This window comes from Eurosta solidaginis, chromosome 5 (assembly GCF_040869045.1).
Source record: "Eurosta solidaginis isolate ZX-2024a chromosome 5, ASM4086904v1, whole genome shotgun sequence".
Lineage (NCBI taxonomy): Eukaryota > Metazoa > Arthropoda > Insecta > Diptera > Tephritidae > Eurosta > Eurosta solidaginis.
The window spans coordinates 253,614,149-253,631,367 of NC_090323.1; the positions used below are offsets into that span (position 1 = coordinate 253,614,149).

The 17,219-nt window shown below is 37.5% G+C and overlaps 2 protein-coding genes across 2 annotated transcripts in view; one reads left to right on the forward strand and one right to left on the reverse strand.

Annotated features, from left to right (window-relative positions):
- stet (stem cell tumor) overlaps positions 1-5,609 on the reverse strand; it is a 108,055-nt gene extending 102,446 nt beyond the window's left edge. The window contains exons 1-3 of the mRNA XM_067789810.1: positions 5,442-5,609; positions 3,490-3,582; positions 3,400-3,423 (exon numbers count right to left, since the gene is read on the reverse strand). Of these exons, the coding sequence (XP_067645911.1) occupies positions 3,400-3,423; positions 3,490-3,582; positions 5,442-5,609 (285 nt within the window). The remainder of the gene's footprint in view (positions 1-3,399; positions 3,424-3,489; positions 3,583-5,441) is intronic.
- An 8,671-nt stretch (positions 5,610-14,280) lies between these two features.
- LOC137234061 (uncharacterized) lies at positions 14,281-15,092 on the forward strand. Its single transcript, XM_067757736.1, has 2 exons — positions 14,281-14,706; positions 14,798-15,092. Exons 1-2 carry the CDS (start codon positions 14,467-14,469, stop codon positions 14,912-14,914), a joined length of 357 nt encoding a protein of 118 aa, XP_067613837.1. The 5' UTR covers positions 14,281-14,466; the 3' UTR covers positions 14,915-15,092.
- Positions 15,093-17,219: the final 2,127 nt, after the last annotated feature.

Here is a 17,219-nt window from a genome sequence, read left to right on the forward strand (position 1 = left end):
ATTTCAATAGTAAAGGGAGGGTTGAAAATGGCCTTGTGGCGTTGCTAATTCGTATATGCGGTCTAAGTAGCAGATAAGACAACACGGAAGCCATAGTAAGTTTGGCGCGCCTGTTAAGCACTCGTTGAAGGCTGCAAATACTTCAGGTTCGAGTCTAAACAAAGCTTTTTTTTGTTTTTTTTTGTTGGAAAATCCCATTAAAAATATCGAGTTATAGAATTTTCGATAGGCAAAAGCCGAAAAGTCGATGTCATTTTGCTTATTATATTTGTTAATTATATCATTTTTTCTGGAATTTGAAATAATATTTCAAGTATACAGTTTTATAGCCCTTTTAATTCTACCCTAACAAAGTGCAAATGTCAAGTTCATAGAAAATTCCGCCGATGTTTGGCAATTTTTTTCGTTTTTGACTATTTTACGTTTCAAATCTTTGATTACCTTATTCTGACCTGGCCCTGTATTACGTGTTACGATCAGTGACTGAAAATCCTTTTCACTCAAGCGATAACTATGCAACTGTCAAACTTTTCCTAAAAATTATAATAAGTTATGGACCTAACGAGTACTATTTGTCACTAGTTCAAATATGTCATTAATCCGATCCACCATTTCAGAGCTATTGTGATTTAAAAAATGAGTTTCGATCACGGATCGTAACACGTAATACGATTCCTGATCAACTGACCATGTATAATTACAAATACATTGCTAGAGTTGCGCTTTTTCGTTCATTTCAGAGATTCGGTTCTTTCGTTCTTTTTGTTCATCTGTTCCTTTTTTTCAAGCAAATTTGTTCACTGCCGCTCAGACCCACGAAAAAAGTCAACAAGTATAGAGGGGGGTGTGTATGAAGCAATTCTTTGTGTAGGTATATTTAAATGTGTTATGAATATATAAGTTAATATATACGACAATATAAAATTGATACACCTTAAAGTCGTTTAAACAATATTTTTATTGTTTTTGTCTTTATTAAATTAAAAATACAAGAGCAAACCAATTGTTTCGACACATACGTAGTGTCTTTATCAGTTGTTACGATCAACTAACCAAAACAAAATAAAAATAAACAAAGTAAGCTTAACTAAATCAAACAAACGAATTTAGAAAAAGCTAATACAATGTAACAAGTTAAAGAAAGAGAGTTACAAGAACAAAAAACAAAGTAATTATATATGTCTGTATGTATAACAATAAACGGAACCATCAAACATTACTGAAGAGCTGCGAATAGACTCGAATACAGTGGGCCTGTATCACGATTTACCAAGTCACTTTTGTTTACATATATATGTAAAGATTCTAGAATATTTAATCTGCTATTATTTGTTTCTGCTTTTATTAATTGACAATCGTCTTCGCTTATTCGGTGCCTATTCGATAAAGCATGTTCAGCGATTCCACTTCTCGGGTCAATATTCTTTATATATTTTAAATGCTCATTTATACATATGTATAATTAACTTCAAAAAAAGTTACAAATTTCGGAAGATCGAGGAAGTTGAAAGAGTACAGGTACAAATTGTAAATATGAACATAAATGTAATAATTAGTTTCTTACAAAAGATGTTTTTCATAAATATATACACACATATCGCATAAGTGGCATCATCGACATTCGTGCTCACTGTGAATTTTTACGTATGTATATATGAATTTGATATTGCATTGTAAGAAAACGAGCTTATCGGCAAAATTTTGCTATTTTGGCGCAATATCAGCATTTTATAATTTCAGCTAAAAAAAAAAAAAATAAAGGATTTTTTTTGAAGGTAATTCAACAATTGTTTGAATTTGGTTAGCTTTTTTGTCAAATGGTTTTAGCACATTTTTATATATTCTTGCAAAAAATTTTGCTTTGATATTGCATTGTAAGAAAACACGCTTATCGGCAAAATTTTGCTATTTTGGCGCAATATCAGCATTTTTATAATTTCAGCTAAAAAAAAATAAAGAAGGATTTTAACTGGGGCGGGCTTCGAATCCACGAAATCCTACAACAATTCACTTACCCATACAGTTGCGCCACAATAGATTATTAAGTTTCATAGCCTAACAGGCCAGGCAGTTATAAGCATGAGTTTCAAAATTTGCAATATATTTGCTCTGATCAGAGAATTTTTTGGTAACAGATGAACAGAGAAAATCGTTAAGGAATTTTCTGTTACGTCTTGCACCCTGTTAAGTTAACATGAATTTGGGGAATATTGGTGAAGTGCAAGGCGTGTCACGACTCGTTTAATCTGGTGTATATTGGAACGATTTTCCGTCATCCCTTGTCAAATTTGAGTTCGAGACAAATCGGTTTCGGCGTTCTTGAACGAAAATCGACACTGGTGGTGGCACAACGACGAAACCGGTTTGTCTCGAAACCAAATTTGACAAGGGATGACGGAAAATCGTTCTAATATACATTATTTATCCACCCTGTCGGAAAATCAACAAAACGAAATAAGCCATTAAAGTCTTTTTTTTTTAGTTTTGGGATTAATGGCAGGGTTCTATGATCACAACGCCAACTACAAAATCACAATGGTCTTTCTAGATTGTCGTTTCATTTCACGTGTTCCTCCGTTATTCACAAAAGCTCCGTTATTCACAGTAGCTCCGTTATTCAATATTTAAAAGGACATTACATTGGCTGAAGGTTGTGAGTTTTTCATGACAATCCTAGTCAGAGTGAAACACCATGGATTGGGACTGAGTCCTGAGCAGGGTTGCCATGGAAAATTCTCAACCGAATACTTCTTAATCTTAAGTGTCAAGTTCATGAGAAAAACATGTACTCTTAAAACAATGCCTTTTAAAGACTTTGACAAAGTTTTAAATTAAAAATTTCAATTTCTAATTAAAGAGTTGTCCTACACCTACACAAAAATTTAATAAAAGATAAATTTTAGGTTAAGTCGGCGGCGTCGATCATCCGTGGAAGCTATGAAAGAAGATTGCGCTTACCACTGCACCATTGAATCAATTTTAATTGGTTGTCAAAATGCACCCTTAACTTTGACATCTACACCACCACCAACAGTGAATTTGCCTACCCCTAATTATATTCTACACTGTGAAAATTTTATATTCAAGTTTCGAAACGAGTTCAAGGCCAGAACAATAATTTTTTGTAATGATTATTGTTTTTTTAAAGCGTACTGATGAAATTGATCTATCTGGGCAGCTATGGCAGGTTGTCTGAAAAATTGTCTACTTACTATTCCAAAAACAAAATAAAATTTTTCAAATTTAGAAAAATTAAAAAACAATAATCATTACAAAAAATTATTGTTCTGGCCTTGAGCTCGTTTCGAACCTTGAATACTTTATCAATAGGCCGATAAAACAAAAACAATTGTGAAAATTTTATTTAAAAAAAAATTTCCACATATATTAAAAACTTACCATGTCAAATAACATTTTCCATTTCTGCAAATAAACCAAAATAATACAAATTAATGCAAAAAGAAATAGAAAACTTTGGTACTCGCTTACATCACGTAACAGTTCTCTCCGCAGCTCAGCCTCATCGAAATCAGAGTTAAGTGAGGTGTGTTCAGTCTCATAACCCGCATCGTTTGTACATTGCTAAAAGAAAGAATTGAATAAGCGTAACGTTTTAGAGTTTTAACATTAATTTTTAGTTATCTCTCTCTTTTTATGTCAAATGACTGGCATCAAAAACTGCCTTAAGCTGGCAGGCTGGTCAGTTGGGATCAAAGGCGTTTCCATTATGTCACATTACTGACTCGTTATCGATAAAGCAGTGCGTCGGCATAGCCCACGCTAAAATTTGTGTTGTTTTGTTTCACGACACTTTTTCGTTGTTTCACACGATGTGGCATTATTTATTATTGGTCAATTTAATTGTTACTTTGGCATTTGAAGTTGTATGGCAGGCTGTTTTTATTGATATTTCCAAGTATATGGTCCAATTTGGCCTAGTGAAAACTAAGCATAGGAAACTGCATCGAAAAGATATTTTTTTTTTGGTTTTCATTAGGGCAAATTTGATCACAAACTTGGTCATATGAATGAATGCTAGTCATATAACGTCAAATGCGTTTTTCTTTCTGTTTTGACTACAAAAAGACAGTTAAACTGACCATTAGGTAAAAACGGCAACTGCCCAACGTGTTGGCAAATTTGGTTGACAGCCTCATCAAAGAGGATAAATATAATAAGAGCCGTCACTCGTTATTTTTTAGGCATTTACTCGATGTAAAATATGAGGTAGTCGCTACTTTTTTTTTTGGGCGAGATGTTTATAAATGTCTTCTATACATTTTCATGGGATATTTGTGTTTATTTTTCCGACTGTATTTAATTAATTATTTAATTCTCTTTCCAAAAAACACGTTTGCATAAAGTGAAAACGCCGCATGGATAAATGGAAGGCAATTCAAAAATGTCCCTCATAAAACAAAAGTAGCGACTACCTCACAGTTTACATCGAGTAAAAATCTAAAAAATAACGAGTGACGGCTCTTATTATATTTATCCTCTTTGGCATCATTGCCTTTGATGCGGTCGTGTCCAAAACGAGCGTCGTTTGTATCACGATTAGCGATACGACAGGCAAAACGATAACAGCCGATGCTCACGTTATATCGGCATTCTCTATCACGAACAGCTGCTATAAAAGCGAAAACGAAGTGTCTGAAGCAAAGGACAAAAACATATGTGACAAATGATTTCGTGTGGTCGACGAATAACATAAAGCTAGTCCACAAACGGAAACGTAAGCTTCAGAGTAACATTAGGCGGCGATATCGCTAATGCAGGTATCGTTCAGTAAGCGTCTTGTTCGCCAAACAGAATGAGGCGGTGAAACTCAATTCGCTTACATGTTTCGTTTGCCAACTAGCGTCCCATTAATGAGTAATTTGTGTGCAACAACGCGAAACAATGAAAAGGAGAATATATGGGAATAGTAATTTTAAAATGGGTTTTGGCTACACACTGCTTTATCGACTTCTAGTCAGTAATGTGGCATAATAGAAACGCCTTTGACTCCAATTGACCAGTGGGCTTGAAGCAATTCTTGAGGTCAGCCCCTTTGACGTAATGAAAACCAAACATTAGGCTGTTTCTAGAAATAATTATTCTGAAATTTTTCAGCTATTTAATATGCAGGAATAAAAAGGTTGTTTGTAAGAAAACTAGGGTTTGTGCATATTTTGCCTTTTCACTTTTTTATATCAAATTTTTTTAGTATAATAAATTGTACTTTTTTTCTTTTCATAATAATGTTATTTTTTATTTATTTTTTTTTATTGTGATAATAGTTTTAAATTCTTCCTCGGTACGTTGAAGTGTTATATAATTCAAAAATATTGGCATTAAAAATTAAACAGGACAGCGTTCCGAAAATCGGGGAAAGTTTGCGATCTTCCATGGAATGCTGGATATATTTTTTGTTTTAATTAATTAATTTTTATACTCACATAACGTACTTGTGTGTGTGTGTGTGATATGGAAGCAATTGATACCAAAGAACCAGCTATAGTTGATATGTGTGTCTCCTGTTGACTATTGCCGCCGCCGCCTGCATTGTTGTTGGTGCTTTGTATGTCGACATCACGCGAACTGCAACGATCAAAACCACTCCACATGTCTATGGATGCCTACACTTTTGCGCTTCTTCTTCAAAAGAAACACGTGCAAGTGTAACGATTGCACTTTGTACACAAAATCCCGACCACCAACAACCAAACACAGCATATAAAATGCTATCTACCACGCCTCAAAAGCTCTAATTTAGTTTTATGCAACATATGAGTTTTATATTTTAGTGATACATTTTTTTAGAAAATATTTTTTATATCTGTTTTCAGTATATAAAATTTTTTCTTCTAACACATTTTTTTCACTGTGTACACAACATTTACACATTTGGTTATGCCTAAAAGTATGCAACAAATTGTGTTGGGCTGTTATATCAAGCAAAGTGTAGTACGAAATTAGCGCAAGTTTTTGCAAAGTCGACGTGGCGCGATGTATAGCGTATTGTCGCTTCCAAAAAAGTACGCGAGTTCGAATCCTGCAAGAGTAGCAGTTTTTGTAGTTTATTTACAATTTTAATTTCCGCCGCCCTCCAATGTTATAAAATTTCACGTTGCAGTTTTCTTTCATAGCTTCTACGTGACCATTTGCTGGGGGCAAGATTGAAAATCCCGTTTAATCACAGGCTTTTTCCGGCCCTCAATGCCAGAGTCTATTTCATGCACGGGAAATAATTTTATTGCTTTTTAGCTTATTAAGTATTTATTAAGAATTTTTAATATATAAACAAAGCGTCCACATAACACCCACAACTCAAACTCCCATAAACTTTGCAAAAACGAAAAGGGTATTAAAAATCTATTAATTTGTTTGATAGATATTTTTGAAAATTATTATTAGCTTTAGTTTATTGCACGCAAATCATGTTACAAACACCACTACTGGCCAATTACTCTGGTTTGAGCATGAATGTCTATAATAATTTCACCCTCGTAATGTTTATCCTATTTACCCTTCGACTTTGCAAGCAAAAATTTTGAAATCACATTAAAGTAAAATAAAGCACGAAAACACGGTTTTATCAGGAAGTTGAGTGTCATTTCCGTACGTAGTTTTTTTTTTTACCGCTAAAGGGTATTGACATTGGACTGGTTTAAAACAAAAAAACAATTTCTTCCTCTTAGCAAACAGCTTTGAAATGTCTTTGGGAACATAAAAAATTAGATGTTAAAATAGGGACATTAAGCCTTTTATTATTATAATTATTTTATGTTGTTGTTGTTGTTGTGATAACGACACTCCCCCAAGGCCTTGGGGAGTGTTATCGATGTCGATGGTCCTTTGTCGGATGCAGATCCGGTACGTTCCGGTAACAAGCAGCATAAAAGTACTAGCCCGACCATCTCGGGAACGATTTGGTATGACCACATGAAACCATCTAGGTCATCCCGCCCTACCACCCTACCACCCCCTGGATCCATCAGGAGTTCGGGGTCGCCAAAGCCTCGGGTTTTAATGAAACAGGATTCGCCACAGGTAGGTGAGATTGACAATTGGATTGGGGAAGCTATATATTGTGCTGGCAACCCCTTGAGAGGGTTGTGCTACACAACCCCTTGAATCAATTTGGTATTTTAGTCGCCTCTTACGGCAGGCATACCTACCTCGGTTATATTCTAAGCCCCCTAATCCGCTGATCTTTATTTAGATATGTTGTGCTTGATCTTTCAGCGTATGTGGGGCTATAGAGGGCACCTCTCCAGGCGTTTTACCCCACATCACGAGGGAATTAAAAGTCACGCCACATAGAAAGGAGAGTATTTGCCTTTCCTGAGCGACGCATTCGCAGAGAATTGAAAGAACGTTCCACGAGGTGTATCAAGTAGATTAGAGTTACTTAGATGATATCGTAAACAGTGTCTTAGTACCCAGCGAGAGTTCGTGTTGTGTTTAGATTAATGAGTTCGACTGATACTCTCGTAGCTGGAAGTATACAAAATTTGGCCTATCTTTGCCCTGGGCATTCAAACCAGTAATGTCTGAACTGCTTTGTTGAGAAAAATAATGTGGGAGCATGCTATTGGAGTCGATTGCCTTAATCCCGGCATTTACACACCGGCTTATGTCTTTTCGTCATTAAATTTCGATCCATCCGTGAACCAGAACTCTGAGTCAGTGTCAGTATATTTTTTCCGTGGGACTCTGAGCGTGAGACTCCATTTTGCCTTGCCAAAAGCTGGATTCATGTCAAAAGAACGACGTTACGTGTCAATTCTCTTATCGTCAGTATTCTCCAAGATTTAATGTATCCCAAAGATCTGATCGATAACAGGTTTATCAGGCCTAAAAGCAATTTAAAGCTAATTTATAGTCAGGATATTTCCATTCTCCCTTCGTCATAGTCAGATGGCGGAACGTGGATGGCCGCAAAATTTCCTTGGGTTGCTTCATGCCCTTTCTTCACTGCACAGAGGCGTGTGCGTATATTGAATGCCACTTCATTCGATTCGTTATTGGGACCTCGTAGCGAACGCATATCCAGGAGACTGGTTGTATTTGTATGAATATTTTTATTATATGTTTGTTTTGAGTGCTAAGCGAAGCAAACATAAAAATATACTTTGGTGAAAGAGAAAAACACAAAAAGCTCCTTTTCGTCACTTAATATATATTAATATTAAACCTGGAGCTGCAAATGACCAATTTCGAATCGCGACGAAGTCAACCTCAACGCATTAGAAGTTGCTGTATTCTGGAGGTTGAAATTTCCAACTGTGTGACCAAAGACCTGCGACCGCCGTGATGTAGTGTTAGCGTGAACTTCCTACCACATCGAAGGTCTTGGTTCGAGTCCCTTGCAAATCAACATCAAAAATTTGGAAATTAGTCTTTTCAATAACAAAAAAGTTTTAACCTAGGTCATCCCTCGGCAGTGGTTTGGCAAACAGTCGGAGTATATTTCTGACATGAAAAGCTTTTCAGTGGAAAATTATGTGCCTTGCAGCTACCGTTCGGAGTCGGCATAAAACATATACATAGGTCCCGTCCCGCCAATTTCTAGGAAAATTTAAAAAATAGCACGACGCAAATTACTTTATTGACCGCCCAGTTCAACCTAACGACACAAATTGAAAAGGAAAAGCTCCCGCCAAATTCCAGATTCTTGTCCGCCCTGGTGTTAGCCGGGAATAGTCATCGAATGTATTTTGCAGCTTGTTATAGAAAGAAAGTATTTGGCGGCGAAACTTCTTTCGCACCACAAAACCCACACCATGACTGCGAATTGCTCTTTCCTTCCTATGTCCACTGCCCCTGACATCACAAGAGGCGCTTCGTATTTTCTGCATAGCGGTGATGCCAGCTGGGCATCAGACCTTCCCTTGAAAAAGTCCTTAAAAGATCTAAAGTAGCTGTCATCAAGGAAAGAAGATCTCATCCAATGCCTGTCGTAACGTTATTTCATTGTTGGCGGTTTTTCGGTGGCGCACGGGTTTTGGTTTTTTGTCACCTTTTATGACAAGCATGCCGTGCCGGAGTACATTATAAGCACCTTAACACACGTGGAGCCGCTTACTTTGTATATTACTGGATTATTGTACTTCTACGTCATTATAACTTTGTCCGAATACATTTACTATCTCATTTGTTTTCATTTGCATCTATGCAGCTTTGGGCTTTCCTTTGCTAAGTCGCTTTTATTGCAAGTAGACACTTCAGTTGAGTTAATCCTCTTCTTTAGCTCATAAGTGGTAACAACTCCTACCATTTGCATTTGCATGCATGACACTCCACATTTCCCAACACTTCAAGTCAGAGTCTCGTACAAAAACTTTAGCGGAAAAATCAATACCTCAAAGCGTCAAGAAACTCCTTACAAAAGAGCTGTGTTTACACGAAAAATATGTACAAACATATATACAAAATATAATATCAGATAATAACGATATAAATATGTGACGGTAACAGAGACATGAACAAAAACCGACAACAACAATATCCATACAACTAACTTATGTGGCGTTCAGTTAAAGCGTACAATGACCGCGACTACACAATAGCCGCAACTTTGGTCTCATATTTAAATAGGTTCGTAAGCCTATAATTACTGGACCGAAAATGTTAACAAAACAGCAAATGGCAACCACATAGGCATGTGTTCATGCATGTGTGAAATAATAACAATGGTAGCACGCGAGTCGATAATGCAGTAACAGGACATTTATAAAGTATAATGCCGGCTATTACAATTACTTTCACATACAGTCAAATACATACATGAGTAAATATGTATGTATGTGTGTGGAGGACTCTCTCAAAATAATGTCCATCCATGCAGACAAAGGATGTATAAATATCCGCTTTTATATTGTACAATTCTTGGATTCAATTTTGCTTGCGTTCCCTTTTGTGCATTCTATTCGCGTCCTATGGATATTTGAGGATGTGCATACTACAAAAGCTTTCTCTGCTTGATTTGATAAAAAACATCTTCATCAGCACTTTCTTTTGCACCCACTCACTCAAACATACTGCTCTTTTTTATGTTTTAATTCGCACTATTTTTGTTCTTTCACTCTTTAGTTTCTCTTTGGTTTGAGTCGGCAGACAAACACAAGACCGACAAAAATTTAAAACGCGCGTAGTGATAAAATTCAACTTCATGCAACATCCCCAAACGGGTAGACAACAAAATGATAACTAAATTCATGTGGTGGCTGAAAGGCTGTGTATAGCAGCCGGTAGACGGTTTGTTTTGCTAAAAACTGTGAAATTAGAGTGACCATATTTCGTAATGTTCTTGCTGCCTTGTAACAAAATACTGAATTCATTTTTTCGCCCAACGCTCCATAAACTCTATGCAGTAAGATCATAACAATACACTAAGCTCAGCTGTCAGGTACAAAGGATGAAATAAGGACGGAATAGGTTAGGGGAGTTATTAATATGCCCATGGTAGAGACCGGCTAGGAAAAAAGTTTCGGATGAGCTCCTTTTTTTTCTGATGACGACCTGCGTAAAGGTTTTAACTTCGCCGCCAAATACTGTCGCTTCCTGCTCGGAACGAGTGTCCTGCCGCATTCCACATCAAGTTGAGGTTTTTTAATATAGCATTTATTTGCTCTCCACACCGATAGAGGATTGGTCGAAGTGGACAAGGACTCATTTTTTTAAAAAGTAGAAACGACGAAGGATAACTGTCCCCACCACGGCATCAAAATCATGCTTATAGACTTAAACGCCAAAGTGTGCAATGAAGACGTTTATGGTCCTTAACTCGGAAAATTCAGCCCTTACGATGTATCGTTTACATACAACATAGGTTTCCAAAGAACGCAGAGCACACCTCCAGCTCCAAAAGGAAAGACTTCTCGTAGCCATTAGAAAAAACAAGAGTTTTCTGGCTTGGACAAGCTTTCGAAAAAGAAAAAAATGGCGCAAGTAAATCTTTAACAGACTTCGTCAGTCTAAGAAAAAAAATGTCAATCAGGGGGGAAGATCTACATTTTTGTTTGGAGGGACAGGTAGAGGAAGACTTGGTGCTCCCAATTGGTGTCAGCTATCGCGTATCAGGAATAACCTGAGGGACTTGTTGACTAATGGCCAAAATCGGATGAAATCGAATGAAGAAATGATGGCCACCTTAATCGTTTTGTTTTGACCAATATATTAAGGGTTGCTTTTACATATAACAACCCGTTCGAGAAAAGGGGGCTCTTTTGGATGTTCTTACTATTTGCCACCCTCGCCACAGCTCGCACCATCGTTACAGACTGAAATTGTAAACGGAACGTCTGTAGAATACCAAAAGCTGATAAATATGTTGACAAACAGCATCGGACGTGGAAAATTGCTTTTGTTGATCTTTTGTATTTCTGGTAGATGGTTGGTTTTGAGTTGCAGCGTATTGTGGGGTTGTTTACATTTTGAGTTTGCGTATATCGCGTGCATTGTTTTGCACAGCAGCATTAATGGGATCTGTGCTTATACTTGGACCAAACGTACCATATGAACGTGCTAGTGATGCACGGAACAGTGGAAGTTTAACCGGAATCATTTAAAGAACGAACATTTACGAGTTTTACAGAAAACAAAAAACGGGTCAACAAAATCGAGTCTCAGCTCCAAAAGGCCGTAAAGACTTCTTTATAGAACAAGATTCTTGATACCAAAGCTCGGTTGAAAAAAATATATAATTGGCGCAATTTCGGAGTAAAGCCGAACTTTTTTACTTCTTCCTACAAATGAGAGGAATGGGACCTACATGTTTTATTCCGACTCCGTACGGCAGCTGCAAGTAAGATGAACTTCCACTGAAAAGCTTTTCATACCCTGGAGGTTGTTTCCAAATTGTTGGTGTTGCTTTGCCCAGGACTTGGATCCAGGACCCCCGTTGTGGCAGACGGAGCACGTTACCACCACACCACGGCGGCTACCTCAATTTTAAGAAATCGAAGAAGGATGTCGGAAGAACAGGAAATATGTTCAAAGAACTGAAAATATATTTTAAACGAACTCTTTATGTTCCAATGGTTCGTCGTCTACTGATTTGAAAATCCTTTGAAACCCATTACACTGACTTCAAAACCCGAGTTCGCTTGGAAACGGACTTGTAGAACCGTACATCACTCAAACATATGCATCCCCTTTGCATGGAGGCTTGCAAGCAAACATAAATGCACACATCCTATTTAGTCCTTTTTTAACTTTTTGACGTTTGTATTGCAATTTACTGTAATGACTTTCTTAACTATGGAATTTCTTTAGGGAATTTGTAACATAATTACATATTTGCGCATGCAAGTATGTAAATATTGAAATGATAAATTTTGCATTTTTGTTGGAAAAGCCATTTTTAGACGAAACTTTGCTTAGTAGCATAGAGAGTATGAGTTTGGTAAATTTTAACGGTATCAACGAATCTATAGAGATAAGATGACGTATATCAAAATGTTTAGGATAAAAAGGAATTGTTTGACCATATGAATATAGGATGGCTATTGGAGTATTGGAGAGAAAAGTTATCCGGAAGAAGGTTTAGTTATGAACTTTACGAACATAGCGCAACGGATTAAAGCCCAAAGGCTTCGCTGGTAGGTCATGAGAATTGATGCTCCCAATTGGTGTTAGCTTTCGTAACTGCGGTTTAGCTGTTCTGCAAGAACTACCTTCTCCGGCATTAGGTTAAAAAAATCGCACAATAAGTAGATGCCTTTTCCGAAGTTTTACATTTGGTTTCAAATGGCTTCTAAAGGTCCTTAACAAACTGGTAATGTTGTTACGTTCAGTAACGTGTTATAAGTTTTGCAGGGAACTCAAATTAAAATATAGGATGGTATGTAGGTATAATTTCTTTGGTTCTGTCAAAAGTTTATTTGAAGTCGGCAAAAGGATGGTCTTTGCAGAATCGCCCTTCTTGCAGATCAGTATATTTTGCCTTAGAGTTGATGCATATTCTTGCCCATCTCTTCTCTACAGTTTAAACAGCTCAACGGTAATCCCGCGTTTATTAATTTTTAACCGGGATGTAACCTCGTCATAGTCGGTTGGCGGATCGTTCATTTTGTCATGAGAAATCGTGGTATCAGTTTCGCCATCTTCCATTTCTCATTGTACCAGTTGTTTTTGCGGGATGCCCTGGAAACCAAATGTGTCTGCAGGGGCGGTCCGTAGTGAGTGAGAAAAATGTGCTCACGCTGCTCCGTTAAATCATTCCCCCCTATTGCGAGTGTCGATCGGAATAGAATCGACAATTTGTCGATTCCATTTTATGCATTTAATATTATTACTATACAAATTAATCACCAAATCATTGGACCATTATAAACAGTTATTTTATACAAGAGAGAGATTTTGCTATTTTTTTAACTTTTCGATGTATATAACATAATTTGTATACATTATAAAGATTATCTCGAAGATTGTTCTCTGTGAATAAGTTTAAGAGTCGAGCAATCATTTTGAGAGCAGCTGCAAACTTCCCTCTTGTTACAAGGCGCACTTTCTTTATTGGACAATAGCATATGCGTATCTTGGCTGCCACAAGTTGGTGGTTTGCCATGACACGCCATCAATTTAGTTTCGTGCTTTTTGATAAGAAAAGCCAACTAGTTCGCTGTATCTTTTCATGGTTATGACTTATACTACGGATCACCATATTTCGAGAAGTCAATCAACTTTAACCCATTGAGAGTTGTTAAATCGTGGTGGCCACATTTTTTTAACTGCAGGCCCAATGGTCAATGTCTCTTGTTATTGTTGTTGTTGTTGTAGCGATAAGGTTACTCCCCGAAGGCTTTGGGGAGTGTTATCGATGTGATGGTACTTTGCCGGATGCAGATCCGGTACGCTCCGGTAACACAGCTCCATTAAGGTGCTAGCCCGACCATCCCGGGAACGATTTATATGGCCACATTAAACCTTCAGGCCATCCCTCCCTCCCCACCCCAAGTTCCATGAGGAGATTGGGGTCGCCAGAGCCTCTCGTTTAAGTCGCCAAGCCAGAATCATGCTCGAAGCGAAGGCAGGCAAGCTCTGCTTTTTTATGTAAAACCAGACCCCTCCTCACCCACTCAGGCATTGAATATGCAGGGCATGATTTGATGTTATAGGTAGAGTGGTCATCGTATATTTTTTTTCTAGTCGTAGTAGTTGAAATTAAGAATTCCTCAAAACAAATTCACTGTGCACAAAAAGAACCCACAACTCTATCTTCCAAGTCAAAGCCACCTTTCAATGTTCACTAGGTTTTGAAAATAATTGGCTGGTGATTTTCAAAAATTTTCACATTCAATAAATTCTCCCGATCTTGAAACACGTTTGCTTAATAACTTTTTATATTTAAATAAAAAAAATTTAACGTGCAAAAAAATTTAAATTGTTTTAATTTTAATTAATAAAAAAAGTTTCCGATATCATTACAAGAGGATAAAAGAGTTGCAGCAGATAGAACGAGGGGAAAGGACGCACATGTTGAGAGACAAAGCCGACTCAAGTCAAGGATCACTAGACGCGGTGGCGCCAGCTGAAACCAACCATAAACCCCACACAAAAATGAGTAAAACCGCTAAAAGCACAACGAGCACACGTAAAAGCTCGCATAATTATGATGATCGTAATGCTGATCATTATGACGATATGTCCGATGAATTGAGTGTATCCAGTTCGGAGGAAGATGTTGTAAACAAAAGAAAATCTCGCAAATTGCAGGTGAGATATGCGACCGACAAACTAATAGAACTTAACTGAGCTGTAATATGGATGACCTAATTTGTGTTCTTCTGTATTTTCTTCATTATAGCCCACTGATGTCGGTGATTTCGAGGGAGGCATGTATGATCGGGGTGGTCGGCGACGCCGCCGTGGAAGCAAGGGTGGACGCAAGAGGCGATCCCGTTCTCGTCGTCGCCGCCGCTAGATGTTTTTTATTCCTTGCAGTTTTTTATTTTTTGGATAAATTTTGTGTAAAAGAAATTTCTTTTTTTTTTTTTTGTTTTCGTTCGGCGAACTCTCAATACGTTTTATATAAATTAAGTTTGCTTTCGTGTTAAATTAGTGTGGAAATAAATTGAAAGTGATTTATGGGTATAAATGAATGTAGTTTTTTTTTTTTTTTTTTGGTGTAGGAAATGCTTTTGGTCCGCTAACGTCTAGGCGATTTTTTCGAAGTTGTATGTGGCAGCGCAAATTTCCAACTGATTTTCTTATTGCGAATACTTTTTTCCGAATCGGAAAGATTTTTTTAAGATTTATTTTACACAGTGGATTCGCTTTGTGGGATTTTACAATTGAACGACTACGGACCAAATTAATCTGTGGACAGATTTTCGAACGATTTTTTATGCCGAAGAAGCTTCTAAGACTGCTGCAGTCCATTCAACGGTACATGGCGGAGAGTAGGCCACAAACGCTTATCCGTCAAAACCAGGGGCCTTATGTAACACGATTTGAAAGAATTTCTTTCGGTTAAAAAAAATGTTAAGTTTTGACAGGTTTCGACAGGGCACTTTCCCATGGGTATCCCTGCGGTACGTCTTAAAAAACACCATCGTGCTGCAGCTGTATGGAGGATGATGAGGTGGAATCACCAAATCACTTTATGCTTGATTGCCCAGCTTTTGCCAGAACTAGGCGAAAGTACTTCGGTCGCGACACTTGGATATCCCGAGGATTTATCCAAAGTTGAGATCGGTATCATTCAGAGCTTTATCGTTGCAACTCAACGATTCTCTAAGTAGCTAGATCTAAGTCACCGTTATTTTTGGTGTATGTGGTATCACAACGGACCTTCGTGTTCAAGTGAGCTATCTTTATCAGGGCAGCTACCACCTAACCTAACCTAACAGGTTTCGAATCGCATTTTTGTTCGAAAACTGTTAAAACATTTTTTTTCGAATCGCATTTCCGTTCGAATCGAGTTACACAGGGATTCAAGTGGTTTATTAGCGCATACCATACACATTTAGCAGGCGAGGCTCTGGCGACCACAATTTCCTCAGGGAACTAGGGACGGGGGTGGCCTAGAAGGTTCAATGTGTATTTGTGTTATTGTGTTAATAATATTAAATCGTTTCCGAGATGATCGGTGCTTAATGCTTAATGGTGCTTGTTACTGGAACGTACCAGATCGATGTCCGGAAAAGGACATCAACATCGATAGCACTCCTAAAAAGCTTCGGCGGTTGTCCTTATCGTTACAACAAGAACAATTGAGTTACAGAGTACGGCCTCAGACCATGTGCAAGGAGGAAACCCTTGAACGTATCTACTAATTCCTAAGCGTGGAAAATATTTTTTCCTCAAAAGCAGCGAGTTTAGGACGATCGCGAAGCTATCTGAACTAGCCAAGCGATACGAGCTGCGGAAAAGTATGGAAGCCAAACAAGGAAAAGTGGTAGTCACAAGTATGTTCCACCTTAAGTCTATACAAAACAGTTCTCCGCGACTAATAGAAAGAGACACCGCCGAAGATCATTAATCTAACTCAAAGCGTTAAAAGAATATTCATTACTCCACCCCGACGCACCAGCCAAGGCATTTCTGTGTGGCCGTTTTTATATCTAAATACCTATTGTGCGCATGAGCGTGTCAGCTATAGAAAGAGAGGTAGCCTTATCGGAGCCACTCTGGCATACTCGGCATGAAGATCATTAAGATCAGCAGCCTCTGTTTACTAAGTTCTGGTTGCGAGTTTAAGATGGCCAGTAAACTGAGCTCAGCTTCAACTGATTGCAGTATATTGATAGAGACGCAGTCACCCCAATGTAGGAAACCTAATATTTCGTTGATGATGAGTATTACCTCACCGCCCTTTTACAAAGCAACCACTGCTTGGTTATCCGGGCTGAAAACGAAGAAAAGGTATTTTTTCAAGAAGGTTGGCGCGGAAAATGTCTAAAAAAAAAGCGCAATTTTCTTTTTAAATTTTAATTTATTTTACATTTAAAACGGAAATCCAATTTTGTGTTAATTTTTAATGTAGTATGTATGTATTTGTGTTCACATGAATATATGTATTTATGGTTGTTAGAGGCTCATGTAGAATTAAGTACATAACAGTACTTATATACCAACATATGCATCCAAGCAGGCTAGGCGAGAGTTGTGCTGGGCTCCCACTGAAATTTTTTTTTTTTTAACAATGCATCGCCATAGAAACATTTAAACATGTAGGTAAAAATATTGATTGTAATATATTTTGCAAAAACATCTTAATAACGATT